We start from the raw sequence: 19,695 nt of genomic DNA, 5'->3' as shown, positions 1-19,695 counted from the left end.
AATATATCGCCACCCGAGGTACAGCACAGCAGAGCGCGAGAGACGACGAAAATTTCTTCGTTGAGTTGCGTATATTCCGCCCAAAACAAGGGTTTTTTTTTCCTTAGCGAAATGGGAGGAAAAACCAATGCAATTTCAAGCAATTATTATAATATTTCAGAACATCATTTATTCATATTAACCATTAGATCACCATCGGGAGAATGCAGTTCTTCAAACAAGTGGAAATTGTACAAGCGTTTCGTTTTCTTATTCGTTCGATGCCATGTGGCCCATAATGTTCCCCGTGAATTTCTCTATTTTCCGCAAATCTGGCATCACCTCCGTCTTGTACTGAACACACTGCAAGGACACAAGAGAGAATGTGGTATAAAAACACTGCTGCTTGAGGAAATACTGCTGGAAAACTCACCTTATTGTTGTCGGTCAATTTCAGGAGAAGTTGTCCCTTGTGATGGATGTATTTCATGGAAAATCGACTCCTCAGTGGATTCCTCATGTACATATTTTCCGCTGCAATCTCGAAATCGTCCCAATTTTTCACATAAACCATTTTTAAAGAAAATTAGAAAATATACGTGGATAAATTCGTGGAGAAAACACTGCGTATATATTGACAACTGGATTGAACGAAAATTACACCGTCAGAAAAAAGACGAAGAAAAACGGCGAAACTGCGGCGAATGATGATTTTTAAATTAAGAAGCTGTTTAGCGATGAAATATCATCAATATTGTGGTAAAATTTGGTAAACGGAATGAATAGTTTTGCAATTTTAGTTGAAATAGTTTAACATGCTGTTCTTATGAAAGTAGAATGAGTGCAAAATGTATTTCGATTCTATTCAGTAGTCACAGTGAATATAATAATGGATTGTTTTAGATTTAGTGTTTTTCCGGTAATCATAAAATTGATATGCCGATAAACTCTCGAAATGGACCACTCGAAACCGTGCCCAGCATCCAATTCGCAAGGGTGCTGTGAGTGGGAATCATGGAGAATAAAATGGTCTATTTATTTTGATATGCTTTCGTGAGGGAAAATAAAACAAGTACTTTGCGGTACATTTTGCTCAGTTTTTTTTTCATGTAGGTAGAGAAAAATAAAACAACAAATCAGATATTAAACAAATATTTTGGTCCAAAATATGTCTTTTGGACTTGGGGAAAAGCTGACGAAACGGGAGTACTTTTATAGCCAATTTGTGTTTGGAATTAGTAAAATTTTCCAGAACAATGAAAAAATGTGAAATTCTCGTTAGAGAATTTAACAAATTACACAATGAAAAACGAAAAGAACAGCCCTAAAAATTGGCTTTAAGGTCAAAAATCGTCAATTACGAAAACTCTGAAAACATATTAATTTTTACTTAATTTCCAAATGAACAATTATTGAATTTTAAGTATAAAATATAATAGATGAACAAAGAAATTCACAGAGTCTGGATATTTCAATGTTCTTTGTAATGCAAGTAAAGAAAGAAGTAAATTAATTTTTCACTTTCACTTTCTGACCAAAAAACAGCCAATTAATACAAGTTAAGGCATATTTGCTGGAAAAATTAAGGAATGACTATGAAAGACATCGTGTTTTTACAACAAAATCGACGTTTCGACTTTGGAATGTAATTTAGCGAGTTTATTTACATGATATACATTACAAGGGTGAAGAGGAGCCCGGGAAGGGGAATGTTAGGGTGTAAGTGATGTAGAGGGAAATAAATCTGAAAAGCGAAGGGAAAGAAATTCAATGTAATATATAGCAGGTTGTGTGTAAATCAAGACAATTCTTCAGTTTCTGCTTTCTCTTACTTACATTTGCGCCGTGGCGCACAGATTCGTTCCTCATAAAATCTTCCGTCTCCGCACCATCATGCATTTATTCATGATTTACCAACTGTTTTGTAAATGGCGTCGGAAGAGTGGCAGGCATGGCGAGAGTCAGTGGAAAATGGCAGAAATTTGCACTCCATCACAAGTTGTTCCGGGATCGGGCGAAATTAATTCAAATGACGCGAAATGAGAGAATTAAATGATACTTGAGCGACGAGTCATTAGCATATTTGGATTTTGTGATTCTGGGAATGTGGCCAAAAATATGTGCGTGTGTGTGTTTTTTTTTTAGGAACATGATACTCATTTTATTTCACTTTTGTTCACTTTGAAACGAAATTTTTCATCTAATACTTGTTTTGAATTTGCAATAATTTAATTGAATTTCACACATTTCTTTTAAATCATGTATATATACAATCGTTTTTAAATAAATACAGTTACTTGGCTTTTGCTTCAATTTTCATTCACTTTGCATTTTGGGGATAGACTTTATTAGGTAATTAGTCACTATTTACACTTACTTGTATATGTAATAATTAGAGGACACAATAAGAAAAGCCCTTCCACACGATGAAAATATGTCATTTTAAATAAAATATAACACTGTGCTTAAGTTTTTACCTCTCGATATCTTTGGTTCACAAAAGTCTACGGTTGAACGTGTAAATTAGATCGATTTTGCGAAGTTTCCCTGCTGCAATCTGAGCAAGGACGAGGCGTGGAAGGGCGTCTAGTGAGCGCCAGGATCTACACAACGTAGGGTCTGAACATGTCCCCATTGGAGATGACGCCGTCGGTGAAGACGACGCCTCTTCGGTTCAGTATTGCACTTGCGGGAACACTTTCCTCCACCAAATTACTGAAGTTGTTCATATTGGACGCCATCAGATTGTTCACCATTCGATGTTGATCACTGCTGCCGTTGCTCGAGCTATTCACTATGTGGCCCGACTTCATCACGGCGAAGTTCCTGTTTATGGGATTCTCCGGCAGGCTCGCGAGCGACTTGTCGGCATTGAGCTTCTCTCCTCCCTGGACAATTGATGGCGCGGACGATGCCTTGCCGGACGAGGATGGCGACTTCTCACTGTCTGACGCACTCGATCCCGAGTTGCTGGAGTGCATGGAGTGATCCTTTGACTTGGCCTCCTGTTGAGCCTTCTTTGAGCGCTTCCATTTCATTCGTCTGTTCTGGAACCATATTTTAACCTGCATTTAACGAGACAGAAAAGAGGGGATCAAGTGAGAAAAATATATAAATTTAAGCTCTCTGGATGACATTTCTCCCAAGGAGATAAATCACATTTCCAACCACAGAATTCACACACACCAGAAGCCAAAGTCATGACGTGGATGTGCAGAATGGGGAAAAAGTTTCCCACAAAAGACGTGAAAGTCATTTGTTTGGATTTAAAAGAACAAATAATTTCTTATGCTTCATACGCCTTAATGCAAAAGAGAAAATACATGTATTTATCTACGAATGAATTAGAGGTGTTTTGTAAGTTGTATTGGCGCTTATTCACTCTCCTGTTTAAGGCCGACTTTTAGCGTTAAAGTTCTACTTAAAAATCATCAAAAATTGCTATAGAAAAATGCATTGATTAAGTTATTTATATTTATTCTGCGAATCTATAAATTATTAATGGATTTTAGGGCAAAAAACACTAGAGTTTATCTCTATACAATGTGAGTTGGATAATTTTTCTACATGCTTCTTCACACTTTACTCGCCTGTGTCTCCGACAGAAGTAAACTGCTCGCCACCTCAAATCTCTTCGGTCTGGACAGATATTTACTCTGCTTGAACTGCTTCTCCAATTCAAGGAGCTGCTGCGACGTGAAGGCTGTCCGGGGTCTTCGGGTTTTTCCCAAAATTGTCTGTGCCGAGCAGCCTAGAGAAGAATAGTGGGAGAAGAGAGAAAAAAAGAACATAATACAATAAGAAAAGCACCCCCAGTGATCAAAAGTGTCTTGAGTTTCCGGCAAAATTAAGATATGGGGTGAGCATGTTTTCCACAGCCAATATTTGCACAAAATATCATCCGGCTAATGTTGATTGCCACATGTGGGGCGGGAGTCGCAAAAATGGACCACCCCCAACCCCCATCGTGAGGGTCTGACTGTAGAATTGGCCTCATTGGCCTCGTTTTAATTGTCATTGGGAGTCTTTTCGCAGTGGTGCAGAATCTATTGAAGAACAGGCGCTCGCATTGTAATGGAAATGCGCTGCCGAGGGGGAGGAAAAGAGGGATCTAAATGGAATTAGAAGGATGGTTTGTCAAGGATCAACACACTCCGACACTCAGTTGGTGTCCTTAGTCGAGTATTAGCTGTGCCGAGGCACGAGGGTGAGCGATTCAGTGCTTAAATGGTCAATTGTGAAAATTACTTATGGTGAATTATTGCGTGTTGACACATATGTTGCAAAATATACGCTGAAAAATGCTGTCACCCCTAAAATTACCCTGCAATTCGTACTATTTTGATTGAAATTCCACACACACAGAGATTCGTCAGGTCTGCCAAATTTGGCACTAATTCATTTATGCGCGGAAATCGCACATGAAGTGAATGTTAGAAAATGTTTTACAGTTGGAATTAAATTTGGTCTTAAGCGCGCGCACTCCATTGAGTCTGACCCTCGCTGGCAACAAAGGTTTGTGTACTCTTCCTCCGTGGGAGCAACTCAGATGAAATGGAGAAAGAATGTTTTCCAAGTGTATTAGAGGTATTTCAATTCTGCGTGATCAAGTGTATTTTTCTATACCTCATCTGCCGATACAGTGAGCAAACTGAGGCTCTTCAGTGGTATTTGCTCAAGAAGTGAGCTGAAAACTGAAGTGGTTTAGAAACTAATTATGCATTAAGAGTGACTAATGATTTCGTTATAAGGTTCCGTTGACCCTATGATGGATTCTTCACTAAAATTTTCATTGAAAAGACGTCTTAATAACCTCATCATATTCAAATTGTCCTCTTTTCCACCCAGAACGCGTCAAATCCCATTTGTACGTCACAATATTTCTCACGTAATTTATATAGATTTCTTTTGTATTTAATTCCATCCAAACGCTCTCAATGACTTAATCCTCAGCCAATTATACAAAGTCACGTTTGAAATATTTGTTCATCGTTTGTAAACTAATACAATTTAGAGACGATTTTTCGCCCTTTCAGGGTCCATTATCGTCTTGACTCTCTTTATTGTTAAGTTTAAGAGAAGACCAGCAAAATCCTTATGAATGGATTTAGCAAATTACCAGATTGTCCGCCCAATAAATTAGCGTTCGTCTGCCAAAATTTTGGAAAAAAACAACAAACCGAAGGCATCGAAATGGACAGATGGTGATGTTTATGCGGCGACATTCATCATAAACACCCAGAAAAATCTCCCCTTGATATGCACATGTATTATTTGTATTCTCTAAATCCATTTAGCTTAAGCGAGAGGCAGTGAAAAAGAAGGGTGTTGATGCTTTATCGCCAATTAGCGTGAAATTTTCACTTGCAATGATGAAATGAATTGAAGACTTTGAGGGTAAACAGAATTTTCAGGAGGTTAGGAGGAAATTCGGTTTACCGGCACTGAGTCCATTGATGCGTAATGCAAGGGGCAGATATTACGGTTGGAAGTGGTGTACAGCTTTTAAAGAAAGTGTTTCGAATTGAAAGTAGCGAAATATATAGAATGTTTGTAATTGCAAATGTTTCTGTTTCAACAAATTGAGGCACTTTCTGAATTATTTCGCTTAGAAAAATCGATTTTGTAGCTTTTCTAGGTTATGTTATTAATTTAAAACAGATTCTGGTGATAAAATAACCCTCAAAATCATCTAGTTTCTATTGAGGCTGGGATTTTTTCTCTTTTCTTTACAGAATTGAGCATTTGCGTTCGAAAAATCTCCAGATTAGTCAGGAAACTGGTTAAAAAGCAACAATAACCTCAATAATGTCTAAGAGAATTCTTTTGCTGGAGAATGGAAAATGCCTTTTGAGGCATTCAGAGGTGTCTAAAGTGCTAAAGATTCTGCACACAATCTGAGGAAGTGTCAAGATGTGATGTACAAATTCAAGGCATATTATCTCGCCCTCGGCGTAATGTATGATGATCAGGACATCAGATCCAGGGATGAAAGCCAAACACCAGGGGTTGGCCATCTCCCATTGAATTATGACAAGTGTGAAATTTTTTGTGGTTCGTCCTCCGCCTCTCGCTGTGCCCGAGTTTTCGCGCTAATTCAAATAGAAATAATAAATTTATGTCCCTCGGCATAGTGCAGAGACAGCAAACTGCTCGGCGTTTGAAAAAGAAATAAAATAAAAGTGATGAGGATGGGAGATTATTTGTCAGGGTGTTTGGGAGATATTTATATAACAAATTACAATCAATTTATTCATTAGGCCTTAATAAAACGACCCCTTTTGTATTGTCCTCCCTTAACTTGCCATTGTCATTTTCCTCTGTTTGATTTGAATTTAGCAGGTTTTACCATTTCCCTCTGGTTTGTGGGTGTATTTCAGAAGGGGAAGAGTGATTTTTCCCAAATGACAAAATTTTTTCTTTCTCCTTCTGGCCAATTTTATATTATTATTAGCTGTAATAGGAAAATTGGCCAAATTGATTCTCAATGAATTGCAATGCATTTTTTCCAATTAACCTCATCATATCTTCTGTCTTTGCGCAATTTTTCAAGCAACGACCAAAAGAACAATTCTAGTCATTTGTTGGTTTTCTTCTCATGCTCGTGTTTCACTTTTTGGGGGGTTTTCTATATGTAGGGGATGACGATTGCACAAGAAGGGACGATAGTTGATAGTTAGTGAGAGACTAATTTAATCAACGGGAAGCAAGCAACCCCTAATTCACTCAATTAGCACCACTTAGAAAGGTCTTTCGTTCCATCTCCCATCATTCCTTCGTGCTCCCTTCATTTAGGGATTATCTGTGCGTTTAGAAATGGAGAATTTTCACCCCACATGCACACAATATCTGAGAAAGAGACAGAGAAGTTGATCTCACCGCATCAAATCCCCAATGGATGGAATTGTATGGGCGTTTCCAAACTTAAATCAAGATTACTTTCATACTCCGACAGCAGACATTCGCGGAGAAAAGCTCTCCATTCTCGAGTGAAAAAGAAGAAGAGAAGTTCCATTAAAAAACAGCGAAATTAGTGAAACAGCATTAGTGGTGGGCAAAAAAGTGAACAAATTATCCTGTGTAAAAGGATTGGCTCTGCGTGTGGATGTCGAGAACAGAGAGGGTGGATTGGAAAATATCTCGAAGCAAACCACTAAATTTATATGCTTTTTGGCACACATTATAAGTGAGTGGAAAAGTTCCTCCGTAATCTGTAATAGGGGCAATTTGTAAGCATTTGCTAAACCATTGTAGAGCATAAATCACATTGGGTAACACAGCCCCACACAAGAGTGAATATGGCAAGATGCTGGGTCGGATGAGGGTTCTGGATTACGTATCTGAAGCGCTCGGGGGAAAAAGTCAACCATTTTGGGGAGGCGATACTCGGTGGAAAACGAGAACATTGCCTCAATTTGATTACTTTTTACGGGGCATCAATCTGACACACCCTTAAAATATTTAATTTAGACAAAATCACAAAAATCAAACCTAATGGATTCTAACCTTTTTTTCTCTCCCAAAAGTGGTGGGAATTTGTTCATATGAATGCGAATAGTTCAATTTGAATATATTTTTTGTATATCATAGTTCTGATAAGGCTCGCATGTGCGTAATAATTGATAAGTAGTCATTTATTTCATCTATTGTAGGTCTTGTGAAGAGTGTGTAATTGATTATCTGCATTGGGTGTGAAGTTATCTATCGGAGAGTGTAAACCATGAGCGTAGGAAAAACTTGAGCAACGAATAAAATAGGAAAGAAGGTGATTTGTTAGGGGATTCCCAGTCACACATATTCCAAAAACAGCTCTTGCTATTCTCGCTAAAACAGTGTTAAAGAGTTTTAAGTTATTACACAAGAGAAGAAAAAATAGCGAAGATTTCCAAAATTATTAAAATACAAGTAAATAATTAGTAAATCCGCGATAAAAAGAATTTACTGCAAATATCTTTCATGCTCATGACTGATATTTAGAGCCAAATTACAGATTTATTAATTTTTGCAAGTTATTCTACAGCTTCTGATCTGTCATTCTGGCTTTTGATACATTCTTTAAAAATAATCTCAATAATATATTTTTAATATTCCCTGTCTGACTGGGAATAATTTTTCTCCTGAGGAGAGCATTTTATATTTATTGTGTAATTGAAGGAAAATGCCTGTATGCTTCGCTACGCCCATGAACTACACACTGATGAGTAAAGCCTATTTAGTAGATTTATCTCCTTAAATGACTGCCATATGTCAAATTGACTGTATAATGAAATTATATTATTTTCTGTATTGAGTGATAATCGTGATAAATGGAATTAAGTCATGTTCTCGTGTGGAGGAGTGACGAGTGAGAAATATGAGTATTTAATTAATTTGGAGTTATCAGCGATGATCAACTAAATTAGCAAATACGTGCACATCTAATAACTCAGCAAACATCAAAAGTGGCTCTATTTGGTAATTAGAATAAATGAGTGGGCGGCCTTTTGACGGGGGGAGTGGTGACGGGCCGTGATGAGACGATTGGATGGTGGAGATTGTTTGTGAATAGCCGAGGCGACAGGTGGAATTGGACGCGCGATAATTAGTGAATAAATGAAAGGTAGTCTCTGTCCGGCACGATAAAATGTCCCGTGGCATCATTAGGCAATCATCAATAGTAAATTTAGTGATGCATTTCACCCTCAAACAGAGCGCGACACGCTCCAATACCTTACCAGGACTCCACATTCACGTGTTACTCTGTGCAAATTTAATCAGCAAACATATTAATCAGACGATATAAAAATTTCCCCTTCGTTTAACCAATTGCAATAGTGCGCCAACTCGGAGGATTGATGGAGTCTGGGAGTGTTTGTGTGTTAAAACGGGGATTAAAGCGCGCTTTGCTACATATGTATGTACAGTGAATTTAAAGGCTGTGCAGAGTTGCCCGCGGGCATTTCGACGATGTCGTGTGTGGGAGTCAAACGTGGTATACAAATTATGGGTGGATAAATTTATTCAAATGGATGGCGAGTGGAGAATAAGAAAAATATGGGCAATACTTCCTCGGGAGACATCGGAATCATTCCTGTGACTCCTCTCGGCAACTTATACTCCGCAGCAACATATATTGTATAATGTCTGGGTAGTGTATCCTCTGGGAATGGCAATTAGCTAATTCCATTAGGAAGCTCGTCACCCAGTGAATTGTGTTGCGAAGGTGGAGAAAGGAAACGCAATAGACCAGCGTGCAATAAAATTCTATATGGCACCAAATCTCAAGACAAGGAGCCAAATTGTGACTTGTGTGTATATATGAAAGTATAAATGATAAAAATTGTTTTTGATGAGTATTGCGAAAGCGGGAAAATATCTCCGAGGGATGATGGAAAAGTTCATCAGTTAATGGTGCGTTTAGACGCCATTTGTGTGGGCGGAGAGAGGAGGCGTCCCATTTCGGGTGGGGAGGAAGAAAAAAAATAGATTTTCCCGGGCGAGAAAGAGAGCATCTCACGTGATGATCTGGGATGGAAGAATTACAGAATGGGGTGCGGACGCAATCAATGTAAACATAAAGCATGTCGTTTGATCATCATTTTCCTACATTGTTTTCAGAAGTCTCGTTAACTTTTTCGAGGCCCAGAATTCTCCATTTACCACCGTCATAATAATATTACTGGACATTTTGTGGGCTGTTATGAGGGATGGTCCTTAAATTTTATTTGCGGACAATTATTGAATTTACTGCGAGAACTTGCAAATTATTCCACACCCTTCAATTTTGCCTACAGTTCACAAAGAAACTTTTGATGGTGTAACTTTCCATTCAGCAAAATACTTTTATTATTGAATTGTTAATCAACATTTTTGCCTCCCCGAACTCCTCTATTTGCCCCACAAACAGTGATTTTTTTGACGGTGGTTTTTTTCTGCCACAATACATGTTCGGAAAACAGTTCAACGATATGATTGAAAGATACACTGATAGACTGACAATTTTACTAAAGTTTACACATGACGAATGCCTCCGGAATTTTAAATGAGCTCCTGAAAAGCCTTACTAGTGCGGAAAAATGCCATTTTTCCGCACATCCAAAGTTTGAAGGGCTCTTCAGTAAGGAAAAATAAAACCTTATCAATAGAAACTGATAGGAAATTATGTTCGGAATTATAAATAAACAGAAATCGGTCTTAGAGAAGTTCATATCAATAGTGAGTTGTCCGTCGGAAAACCTTCCAATTGACTATTATCGCAAGACAGCGAGCAACCGACGGAAGATGTTTTAAATCGAATAAAATTATCCGGATTACAAAAAAGACTTCGCGATCTATATAAATGTCTCTCTTCCTCAATTGATTGCGCCCTGATGATTTAATCTACGCTGATTGCCGTCATCACATAATCGTCATTCTGTCATAGCATGAAAATTTGATTTCATTCTTGATGAATATTTATATGGATCTAGAACAAATTTATCCCCAGAAATTGGAGCCCTGTTTGTTTTTGTATCATGAACGTACATTTGCGAACGCCGCTTTCAATTGATTATTATGCAAATTCTCAAACAATCCAATGACTTTCCGATTTTGACGAGGGGCGAGTGATTCTGGAGGAAATGAAATTATGCGGGAAAACGAAGACATTTCGATTTTGTACATAAGCAAAAATCAATGTGATTATTGCGATTTTGCATACAAGTTTTTGAAATTTCTCAGCAAAATCATGAGTGTAAAAGTTTGTGAAAGACTGGAAAAAATATACATAAACTGAGGACAATTTTAGAAGCAAATAGAGAATAAAGTTTGAAAACTTCCTCTTTGCTTTCAACATTAAAAGCCGGGTCAATTGTTTGTAAATAGCCAAAATAGTTGTGTTTTAAAGTTTGTAATTCAATTATGCCAAGAAAATAACTGAATTTACAGTTAAAAGTTGTATTAAAAAAAAGTAGGCATAGAAACGCGAAAACTATTGAAATATATATTTTAGAGTGAAAATATTGAATTTCAAATTACTGCAATAAATGGCATAAATTCTTCATTGAAGGGACATTTTATGATTTGTTTATTTTGCAAATATGTCATGTTCAATAGGATTTGATTTATTTTAGAGTCTGCATACAATTGTTCTGCAAATGATCAAATCACTTATCAGAGAAATCTATTTTTTTATATAAAGCTAAACCTGAAGATCACTCATTTATTTACTCGTTTCGGAACGAAATTTCGCTAGTGTTTTCACGCGTAAATTCAAAGTTTCTTATTGGCTAGAATTTAGGATCAATCATCTTAATTGTATTTTGAATCTATGTGATAAAAGTGTAGAAATCTTACCTGTTAGATCTGGAAATCGCGGGTGAAGCATTCCAGCTCTGGCCAAATATTCAATAGGTATGTGTTGTGTCATAAATGCGTGATTTCCCATTGGCATCTGTTTGTAGCGAAGAATAAGAAGAGATCCTTGATCAAATGGGAGACTTTGCAAAGGCATATTTGGCAGACTTACGGGAAGCGGTTTCATTTCCACTGGTCGCTGGAAGGCTGATCCGCCGGGAATGAGATGGTAGGGATAGTTGTTGTAGAGCGGCGAGAAGTCCTGTGGACGCAATTGCGGTGGCATGGGCTTCTTGAAGGGATCGTGCAGGTGCATCTGATGCATCTGGAGCGCCTGCTCCTCACAACCCGGACTGATGGATGGACTAGATCGCTGGGATGACGGTGATTCAGATCTGCGAGGACGAAACAAAAATTGTTGGCTTCAAGTCCTTCGCGGACTGCTTGAGGAGGATTGGCATACCGTGGGTATTTCTCCTCGGGGCTCGGAGTGAATTCGCGACGATCTTCATTGAAGACATCATCAGCGGGACATCGGCCTCCGGAGTCCGGCGAGTCGTCGGGTGTGTGTCCCTTGGCGAGGAGGGCGTCAATGTTGAAGGACTTGCGAATTGGCACGCTGGTCTTCGTGAACTGATTTGTCGTGGCGTGAATGAAGTTCGCCTGGTAGCTTCCGTTTAGATGATATCCATTTCCGGCGGGCGGTGGCGAAAGACTGTTGTCCGCCGGCGGCAGTGAATTGGGTGAGGACTTCCCATCGGCACAAATGCCATCCGGGGAATCGGGAGGCGTTGCTGAGTGGTTGTTCATGTCATTGAGCGAAAATTGTCCTAATTTGTGGGGATGCGACACTGCTAAATCCATAAGAGAGAAGGAAAACCCACAAGAAAATTGCCTAAATCACTCGTCAAGTCCACTGTGGCTAATCCTAAAACAATACACAAGGTTTTTCGCACGAGAAAAAGAGAGTTCTCTGGGCAGGAAGCGCGCGCTCTCGAGCGCGATGACCCGACGTTCACGGTAACCCAATCGTTACTACGCTCCTCCACAATCGCGTGTCGGTGAGACGGCTTCGATACGGCTGGCGGGCATCGCGGAGTACATAGAGACTGAGCTGGGTAATCTATGTGCGTCCGAAGGGAATCCGGTGGTGGTTGGAAAGAGACAAATGGCGTGAACATGTTGCTTCTGTGCAGTGAATTGCGGCCCAATAGCGAGGAGTGGCTTGAAATTGAAAAGTTTCCCATTTATATGGAGGAGGCGGAGTCACTCAAATCTGTCCTTCTTATCATCCTTTTGCACCCATTTGAGCAATTTTCTCCTACATAGCGCGCTCGCCATAGAGAAAGGAGCTACTGTGCGATGTTGGGAATATGAAGGATAATTGTCTCTTGCTGTAGCAACACAACAGTACCTCAGTGAGTGAATGTGTTAAGCGGATGTTGATTTGATCAATTTGTATCTCTAATAATTTTATGATTCATTTGAGAGAGAGAAGAACAAGAGAGGGAGCAAAACTTATTATTCTCACTACAGTGAACACCATATAGCGAATAACCCAACTCAGGGGTCGGCATAATTAATGCCTCTGCTTTGCCAGGCAGCGGAAGGACACGGCATAGGCGGAAAAGCTCATTACAGATATCACTGTCCCTTTAAAAATTGCCATCTCTAAAATGTGTATTGCGCTTGTGCCATAAGTAAACACGTAACAGGGCTTTAATATAATCAGAGTGAATATAATTTGTTTGGAACCACTCCCATATTTTCGCTGTAGACAAACACTAGTGATTAAAATGAGGCAAATTCGGTGCGAAATTTGTGAATGAGCGGATATTGAGAGACACAGTTTGCCAAACAATTAAAACATCCTTATTGGAGTGAATTTTATTATCATTTTCGCCATTGGATTTCAGCTTAATATGTATTGATTTCGAGAAAAAGGCAACAAGTACTCAATGCACAAATTCAAAGGCACTTTTCCTGCGGAAGGGCACGTGAAAAACACCAATAATGTATGTGATTGCAGTAATACTTCTCAGCGACAAGGATTTGATTGATTGATTTCCGAGTGATTGTCGTCTGGAGGAGTACACAATATATTTTGAAAATTCACTCCAATCAAGGTGAAAAAGTTGAGCCAATATCAATTAATAGATAAATAAATTTCGTAACTAATCAATAATTACACTTTAGTTTTCCATTAAAGAAGTCAAGTAATGGCAAACACAAGATGTTTGTGAAATGAAATATTATTTCCTCTGAAATAAAAAAAAAATTGATTTTTCACTCTTAATCCACTATCTTGAGCACTTTTCAATTATTAAATTGTGAAAAGTCAATAGAGCGCAACATTTAATATTTGTCATAGAAATATTTGTGCAATATATTAGTTAATATGTGATCAATTAAAGAGGGATTAATATGATGGAAAAAAGATGAAGTAGCGATAGTGTTAAGTTGAAAGTTGTGTCTCTTCTGCACTGCTAATTGAATTTCCGTCTCGATTTGCCAATAAGCAATATTGGAGTGCTGATCAGTTCTTTTTCTGGCCTTTTTCGCACAATCCATGAACGAAAAGTCCATCAATTGGGCAGTTTTAATTGAATATTTGACTTGATTATTGTATAATTGAGCTCTATTTGCAGTGACTGGCGTGGAAAACTTCCAGCTGACAGTGGAGGTGAGATATTTGTGGTCGATAGAGACTGGAAATTTCGGAGACAGAGCGAAAAACACTCCGATAAGGAAAAGTGTAACACGACGAATTCCAGCAATCAATTCCTCAATCTCACGAGTAATATTAACAACAAGTAGCGTTATTAGCTACTGATTAGAAAGAAATTAAATTATACCGTCAAATGTCAACGCGCGAAGGCACTTGAAGACACCGTATTGCTATCGTTGGGCTTATCAGTCATATCTCTTCTCTCTCTCTCTCTCACTCTTTCAACCATTTTTCCTTCGAGCCTCTCTTTGCTTGATTGAAGGTGTTTTGGGTCTTTTTGTGGATCACTTGTCCGTGATTAATTGGTAATTTTTTCTGATGGGTCACAGGGTAATTCTCCTCAAGAGAAACCTTTTATCGACAATATTGTCAATCCAATTGAGCTCTTGATACCTCGATAACTGCAGATACAATTTATTAAAGGGGCCACAAAAGGAGGCGAAAAAAACTCTCTCTAAACTCAATCAATTTTGGCATATTGCACGGAGGGCTTAATTGTGTAATTAATAGGAAAAGGAGGACTGTGGCCGTAAATGCTACACTCGTGACTCGGGCGATGTAGACACACTGATACAGTCAATCACACAGTATGATGAATTAAAATTGATTGTTTATGACCAATCAAATGTCAATTACAAAATTCTAATTGATATCTCTAGCAATATGTGTTTCTGCTACCTAAATATGCGCTCCGCACATTATTTTCTTTGATTGCTCACACCAAGGAGGTTTACTTGAAGCGCGCGATGCACTCTCGTGAGGCTTGTTTTCCCACCTCCTCAGCTGTTTGTGCCAACACACAAGTGATAAGAGAGATTTGTGGCAGATTTTTGCACAAAACAATTTGATAAGGCAAATTGTGCGATATTTTCCCGCTATGTGAATTTCATTCATTTGCCAGCAAAACACTGGATTTATTCAGTTGAATGGCTTGAATGTAAACTAGCAAATACTGTGCAAATCGTAACACTAAAATCACACAAAAGCGTTGATTATTTTAGTCTTTTAAATGCTCTTGACATTCCCAACTGGTGGGATTCCTTAAAAAGAAATAAGCTTATTAATTTACAGACCCGAATAAACACTTTTCAACTCCTTATTTTTCTCCCTCTCACAGTCGGGCATAATTGAGAATGTTTTTCACATTTCTCGGGACTCAGAAGATGCAGAAAATGGCAAAAGACAGTGTGTAGAAACGAGTCAAATCTACAACTATGTGCGTAAAACGTGTACATAAAATTTCACTTAATGTCAATTATTGAATAGTAAATACTCCAGAATTGGCTATTAACCAAATTAAACAACAATCATGGCTTTATGTCAAAGAAGCGCCGCCAGTTAATTTGTTTAAAGAGTTGAAAAAGGAAACCGCGAAACGTCAGCATTAATTCCCATCAGAGAGTTTATATTTCTCAAAAACTTCCACATCTTTATCATCTTCTCTCTCGCGCGGTTGTGCTCGAGGAGAGTGGCTGAAAATGAAGAAGTTTATACCACAAATGTAATTATTGATACTTACCGAAAAATTTTTCCGTTCCTTTTCGTTAATTTCAACAAATATTGACTGAAATATGACAAAGAGAAAATAAAAGGAATGGACTTTTATGAATGACGGTCGCGTAAAGTAGGTTTTTAGTAGCACTGTTGGCAGCTTGTGAATTATAGTTTTCGCTACTTAAAGGCAAACATCAGCGCGGCATCGGAGAAATTACTATGTCACACTGTGAGTCATTCTTTAGCCCCATGAATGAATTGCAGAGTGGCGGAAATGGCTTTAGAATGCTGCAAAAGCTTTTCTTATAGGCCAACTTTTTCGGTCCACTTCACAATAATCGCAATATAAAAATGATTAATTACTAATCTCATCATCGACCGTCTTTTTTGCTTCATGTTGTAGATTTATTAAACCTCAATGACTTTAACAGTCCACATTGATAAAGAACATTCATTACACTTGAGTGATATTGATCGTGCAATTATGTCGTCATGTTGAGCCGTTATTGACTTTCTCATTGGAAAATTTCATGTTTGTAAAGGTGTTTAATAAATAGAGAGAGACGCGATGAAGAAAAACGCCAGATTATATGCTTGACATACCATATTGAAATCAAATTGATTTTTAAAGCGAACGAAATGACTGATATTTAAATGTTTGCTCTCGAAAATCGCTTGGAGAACTCGCGCGTTGTTTATGATGTTCTTTCTGGGTAAATATTGTAAACCATTTCCTTGCCTTCTTTTCACACACCATCAAGGCGAAATCGAGCAAAACAGTGAATGTCATTTTTCTCAAAAAAGAGAAAAAAAAAACCCCATAGCTATATGTATAATCTCCAGTTGCTGTACTTTTTCCCTTTGCTCGCCAAACATTACGTATAAATATATATAAATTAAACGGTAGAATTGTGAGTGATGGAAGGTAGAAGAAAGGTACACATTTAGTTTACATTTCAAGATTTTTCTGTGTACACTGAACACAATTTAGGGTGACTTATCAATGCGTTTATTTCATTTTATTTGGGTAAGTGTTACTGATTACGCCGCGTGGAAGAGTATATATATGAAGCCTATATAATGATGGCTCGAACTTCTGCTTGATGTCTTTTGAAGAGACAGAGAGAGAGAAAGAGAATTTTCAAGTGCTCATTGTGATTTGTCTCTTGATTGGATTCATCGCGGAAAACCGTCTACAACACTGGGCGAAAACTATGGATTGATGTGGAGTGATAAAGCCTTGACTGTCAGCAGAATTGAAGAAGTTCATGATAGGGCTTTAGTGTATTAGGCCTACATGGCTTTTCTCACTCCTTCACTATTGAATAATTGTTATCTGACATTTATTATGACAAATTGGCGCGCCCCTCACCGTTTTGTGTGGGGTAAGCAAGGCGTCTTGTAATGAATAGGTCATAGCGTTATCACTCAGCGAGTGTGATTGTTGTTTAACGCACGTGAACTGTATTTTTTTTCCCCTCACCTGAGACGTTGTATTTCTTCTCGAAGCCAATATGAGGCAGGAGTGATTAATTTTATATCTCAACAATTCGTCAATAATGCGCAATAATATCACTAATTTGGGAACATGATTGATGTGACAAATATAGAACACCTTTTCAACCCGCTCCATGATATGTTCTCGTAATGAGATACTAGAAATTTATGAATGATAAAATTGTCACTGAAATTATTTAGCATCACAAGAACTGGCAGCTTTTGTTGCCACTGAAAACTACCACAAAAGACATTGGGGAAGAGGAAAATTAATAATAATGAAATGTGTCGCAGCTCATCTTGGAAACATTCATTTCATTTTCTCAAGATGTGTCAATGCACGAGTGGGTGGAAAAGTCACGAAGAGGGGATGAAAATTGTTGATAGTCTCAGGAGAGAGAGAGCGAGAGAGACAGAGAGAGAGAGAGAGAGAGTAAAATTAGGAACATGTTTTGAAGGTAAATGCCCAAGGGTTCAATTATCACCATTTTCCACAGCATGGTGTTAATTAAAAGAACCCAAAATGGTGCAGAAATACAGCTAAATGAGACATAAAATCCTTCTGTGAGTGTGTGTGTGATTTAGGATTTAAATTTAATTTTTGCAAATGAAATAGATTTAAAAACATGATTTCCGCGAGAGTGAGTAAAAGTTAAATACCACCCGCGCTATGTAATGCGCTACATAGCTGACATTCTGTGGATGTTCTTTTTGTGTGTGAGAAAAGTTTGAAGGAAAAGCGAAGAGGAGCGGAGGAAATTGTGAAATGCCAGTGAAGAGGAGACAAAGAAAATACACATTTTCAACTCCTCAGGGAGACATTATGCGGATGGAGTTTAATCCAAACTAATTACATTCACGACAGAGTGGGATTTCTCCACCAACAGTCACGGGCTGTCTCTTTGCTGGGGTGAAAAGGAAGGGAGAATATGCGACGCATGTAATTCAGAACAAGTAACGCATAATTATTTCACTTCAATGGTTTCTGTGTGTCAATTAAAACTTTCGTCATTTCCCTCCTAGTTCGTGCCTGTGACATGTCACCATTCAGCAAATGGCCAATGAGTCAGTTTTAATCCCGAGCTAATTTAGTCATTTTCATTTTACGACCTCCCATTAACACCCTCAACTTCTTCCAAGGAAACAACTCCAGAAGCTCAACAGAAATGTAAATAAACAGAAGCACTCGTTCGCGCTGGAAATGTCCAAATCTCAAACATATTTCCTGATCAATATACTAACTAGATATGTAGTTAGGCTTTTGGGTGCAGAAAAACGTGGTTTGTGGCAGAGAATTTGCATAAAAATACATGGGAAAGAGTAGTTTGAAATGTTAACAAAAATTGTACATCATTTGCATAAAACAATTGCAGTTGTTGTTCATGTTGAACCAAATGTTTGGTAGATTTCACCGCTGATAAGATTCCCATGTTTAGCTTCAACATCCTAATTTGGTGTTTCCTAAGGGTTTATCCCTCAAGTGTTCAAAAATTTGCTATTGTCCTTCCCTGAGTCCTTCTTTTGATGACAAATTTTCCTAATTCTTTGGATTGCCTTCTATTTTCACACAGAATCGATCATAAAAATCTTTTTCTAGGTTATGTAACAAATCACAGATGGATTTAGTGAAAAATTCGCATTCTTGCACATCAATTCTTATGCTCAAGTCGACAAGATTTCTAGTTATTGGCAGAAATAAGCATTCACTTGCGGTAAACATCTTTATTCTGATCCTTGAATGTCAAGAAACACTTTAAATTGAATTGAAATTGAACATAACCTCGAAATAAGTCATATGGACCTGGAAAATGTTCACTTAGAAAACATTCTGCTCTATTTTAACGGTGAATCGGCAATTTTGAGTTCATTTGCGAATCATAAGAGATGATTTTGTTACCTGGAAACCTTCCAAATGGAGTTTTTGAAGATTCTTTAGTTATATTTTAAGATTATGGTCTGAAAAATGTTCAAAACAGCTTTTTAAGTCAATTCTTGCAGATATATTGATTGGAAACTTAAGAAATTTCAAGTGCTGGAAATGGTGTACAAATTCCCGGCATATTATCTCTCCCTTGGAATTTTATTGTAAAAAAAATTAACAGATTATTACAAATAAATTTCAATGCAAATCATTCGGAAAAGGGGTTCAATTCAATTCGCTAATGGGCAACAATATGAATAGTAATTTCGCTACAATGCAAAGAAGAGGGAAAAAGTGTGAACTTTCACTGCATGCAAATACAGCGTATCAACAGCACCAGAACTGTATTGAGAGGGATTTTAGTGCCCTCAATAAATCATGCGTTAATTGATATTATAAAAGCTATTGCACTCGCTGTAATTCGGAAAATATTCAACCTAATTGAAATCAAATATTTCGCTTCATGTCGCCATATGGCTCCATAATTTTTATGACTCTTTTTTCATCCACTCAACTCTGTAGACATCCACAAGCTCAATCCTTTCGGCTGTACCTTTCTTTGTTCATTCATAAAATGGGCAAATGGCTGTGACCATTATTGAATTGCAATTTAGCTAATTGGCACTGCTAAATTGTATTGAATCTGAGATGGTTAAACAAATACTTTACAAATGAGCAAACGGTTGAGCTAAATAGTCAGAGATATTGATTTGTGGGCTTTAAATGCTTCCCGAAATGTTGACACAAATAATTGAACGCACAG

General features: G+C 37.9%; 2 protein-coding genes across 2 annotated transcripts; both read right to left on the bottom strand.

The window, feature by feature from the left end:
• Positions 1 to 152: 152 nt before the first annotated feature.
• LOC132260278 (signal recognition particle 9 kDa protein) lies at positions 153 to 645 on the bottom strand. Its single transcript, XM_059758294.1, has 2 exons — positions 413 to 645; positions 153 to 342 (listed from the first exon to the last, which is right to left on the bottom strand). Exons 1-2 carry the CDS (start codon positions 551 to 553, stop codon positions 250 to 252), a joined length of 234 nt encoding a protein of 77 aa, XP_059614277.1. The 5' UTR covers positions 554 to 645; the 3' UTR covers positions 153 to 249.
• Positions 646 to 2,171: 1,526 nt separating this feature from the next.
• On the bottom strand, positions 2,172 to 12,545 carry LOC132260277 (homeobox protein Hox-C4a). The gene is made up of 5 exons (XM_059758293.1): positions 11,756 to 12,545; positions 11,465 to 11,687; positions 11,293 to 11,389; positions 3,570 to 3,730; positions 2,172 to 3,044 (listed from the first exon to the last, which is right to left on the bottom strand). The coding sequence occupies exons 1-5, from the start codon at positions 12,154 to 12,156 to the stop codon at positions 2,583 to 2,585; spliced, it is 1,344 nt and encodes a 447-aa protein (XP_059614276.1). The 5' UTR covers positions 12,157 to 12,545; the 3' UTR covers positions 2,172 to 2,582.
• Positions 12,546 to 19,695: the final 7,150 nt, after the last annotated feature.

This window comes from Phlebotomus argentipes, unplaced genomic scaffold, assembly GCF_947086385.1.
Source record: "Phlebotomus argentipes unplaced genomic scaffold, Phlebotomus argentipes genome assembly scaffold_18, whole genome shotgun sequence".
NCBI classification, from domain to species: domain Eukaryota; kingdom Metazoa; phylum Arthropoda; class Insecta; order Diptera; family Psychodidae; genus Phlebotomus; species Phlebotomus argentipes.
Note: the sequence above shows the minus strand (reverse complement) of the source record. Positions and strands in the feature narration are given on the sequence as shown.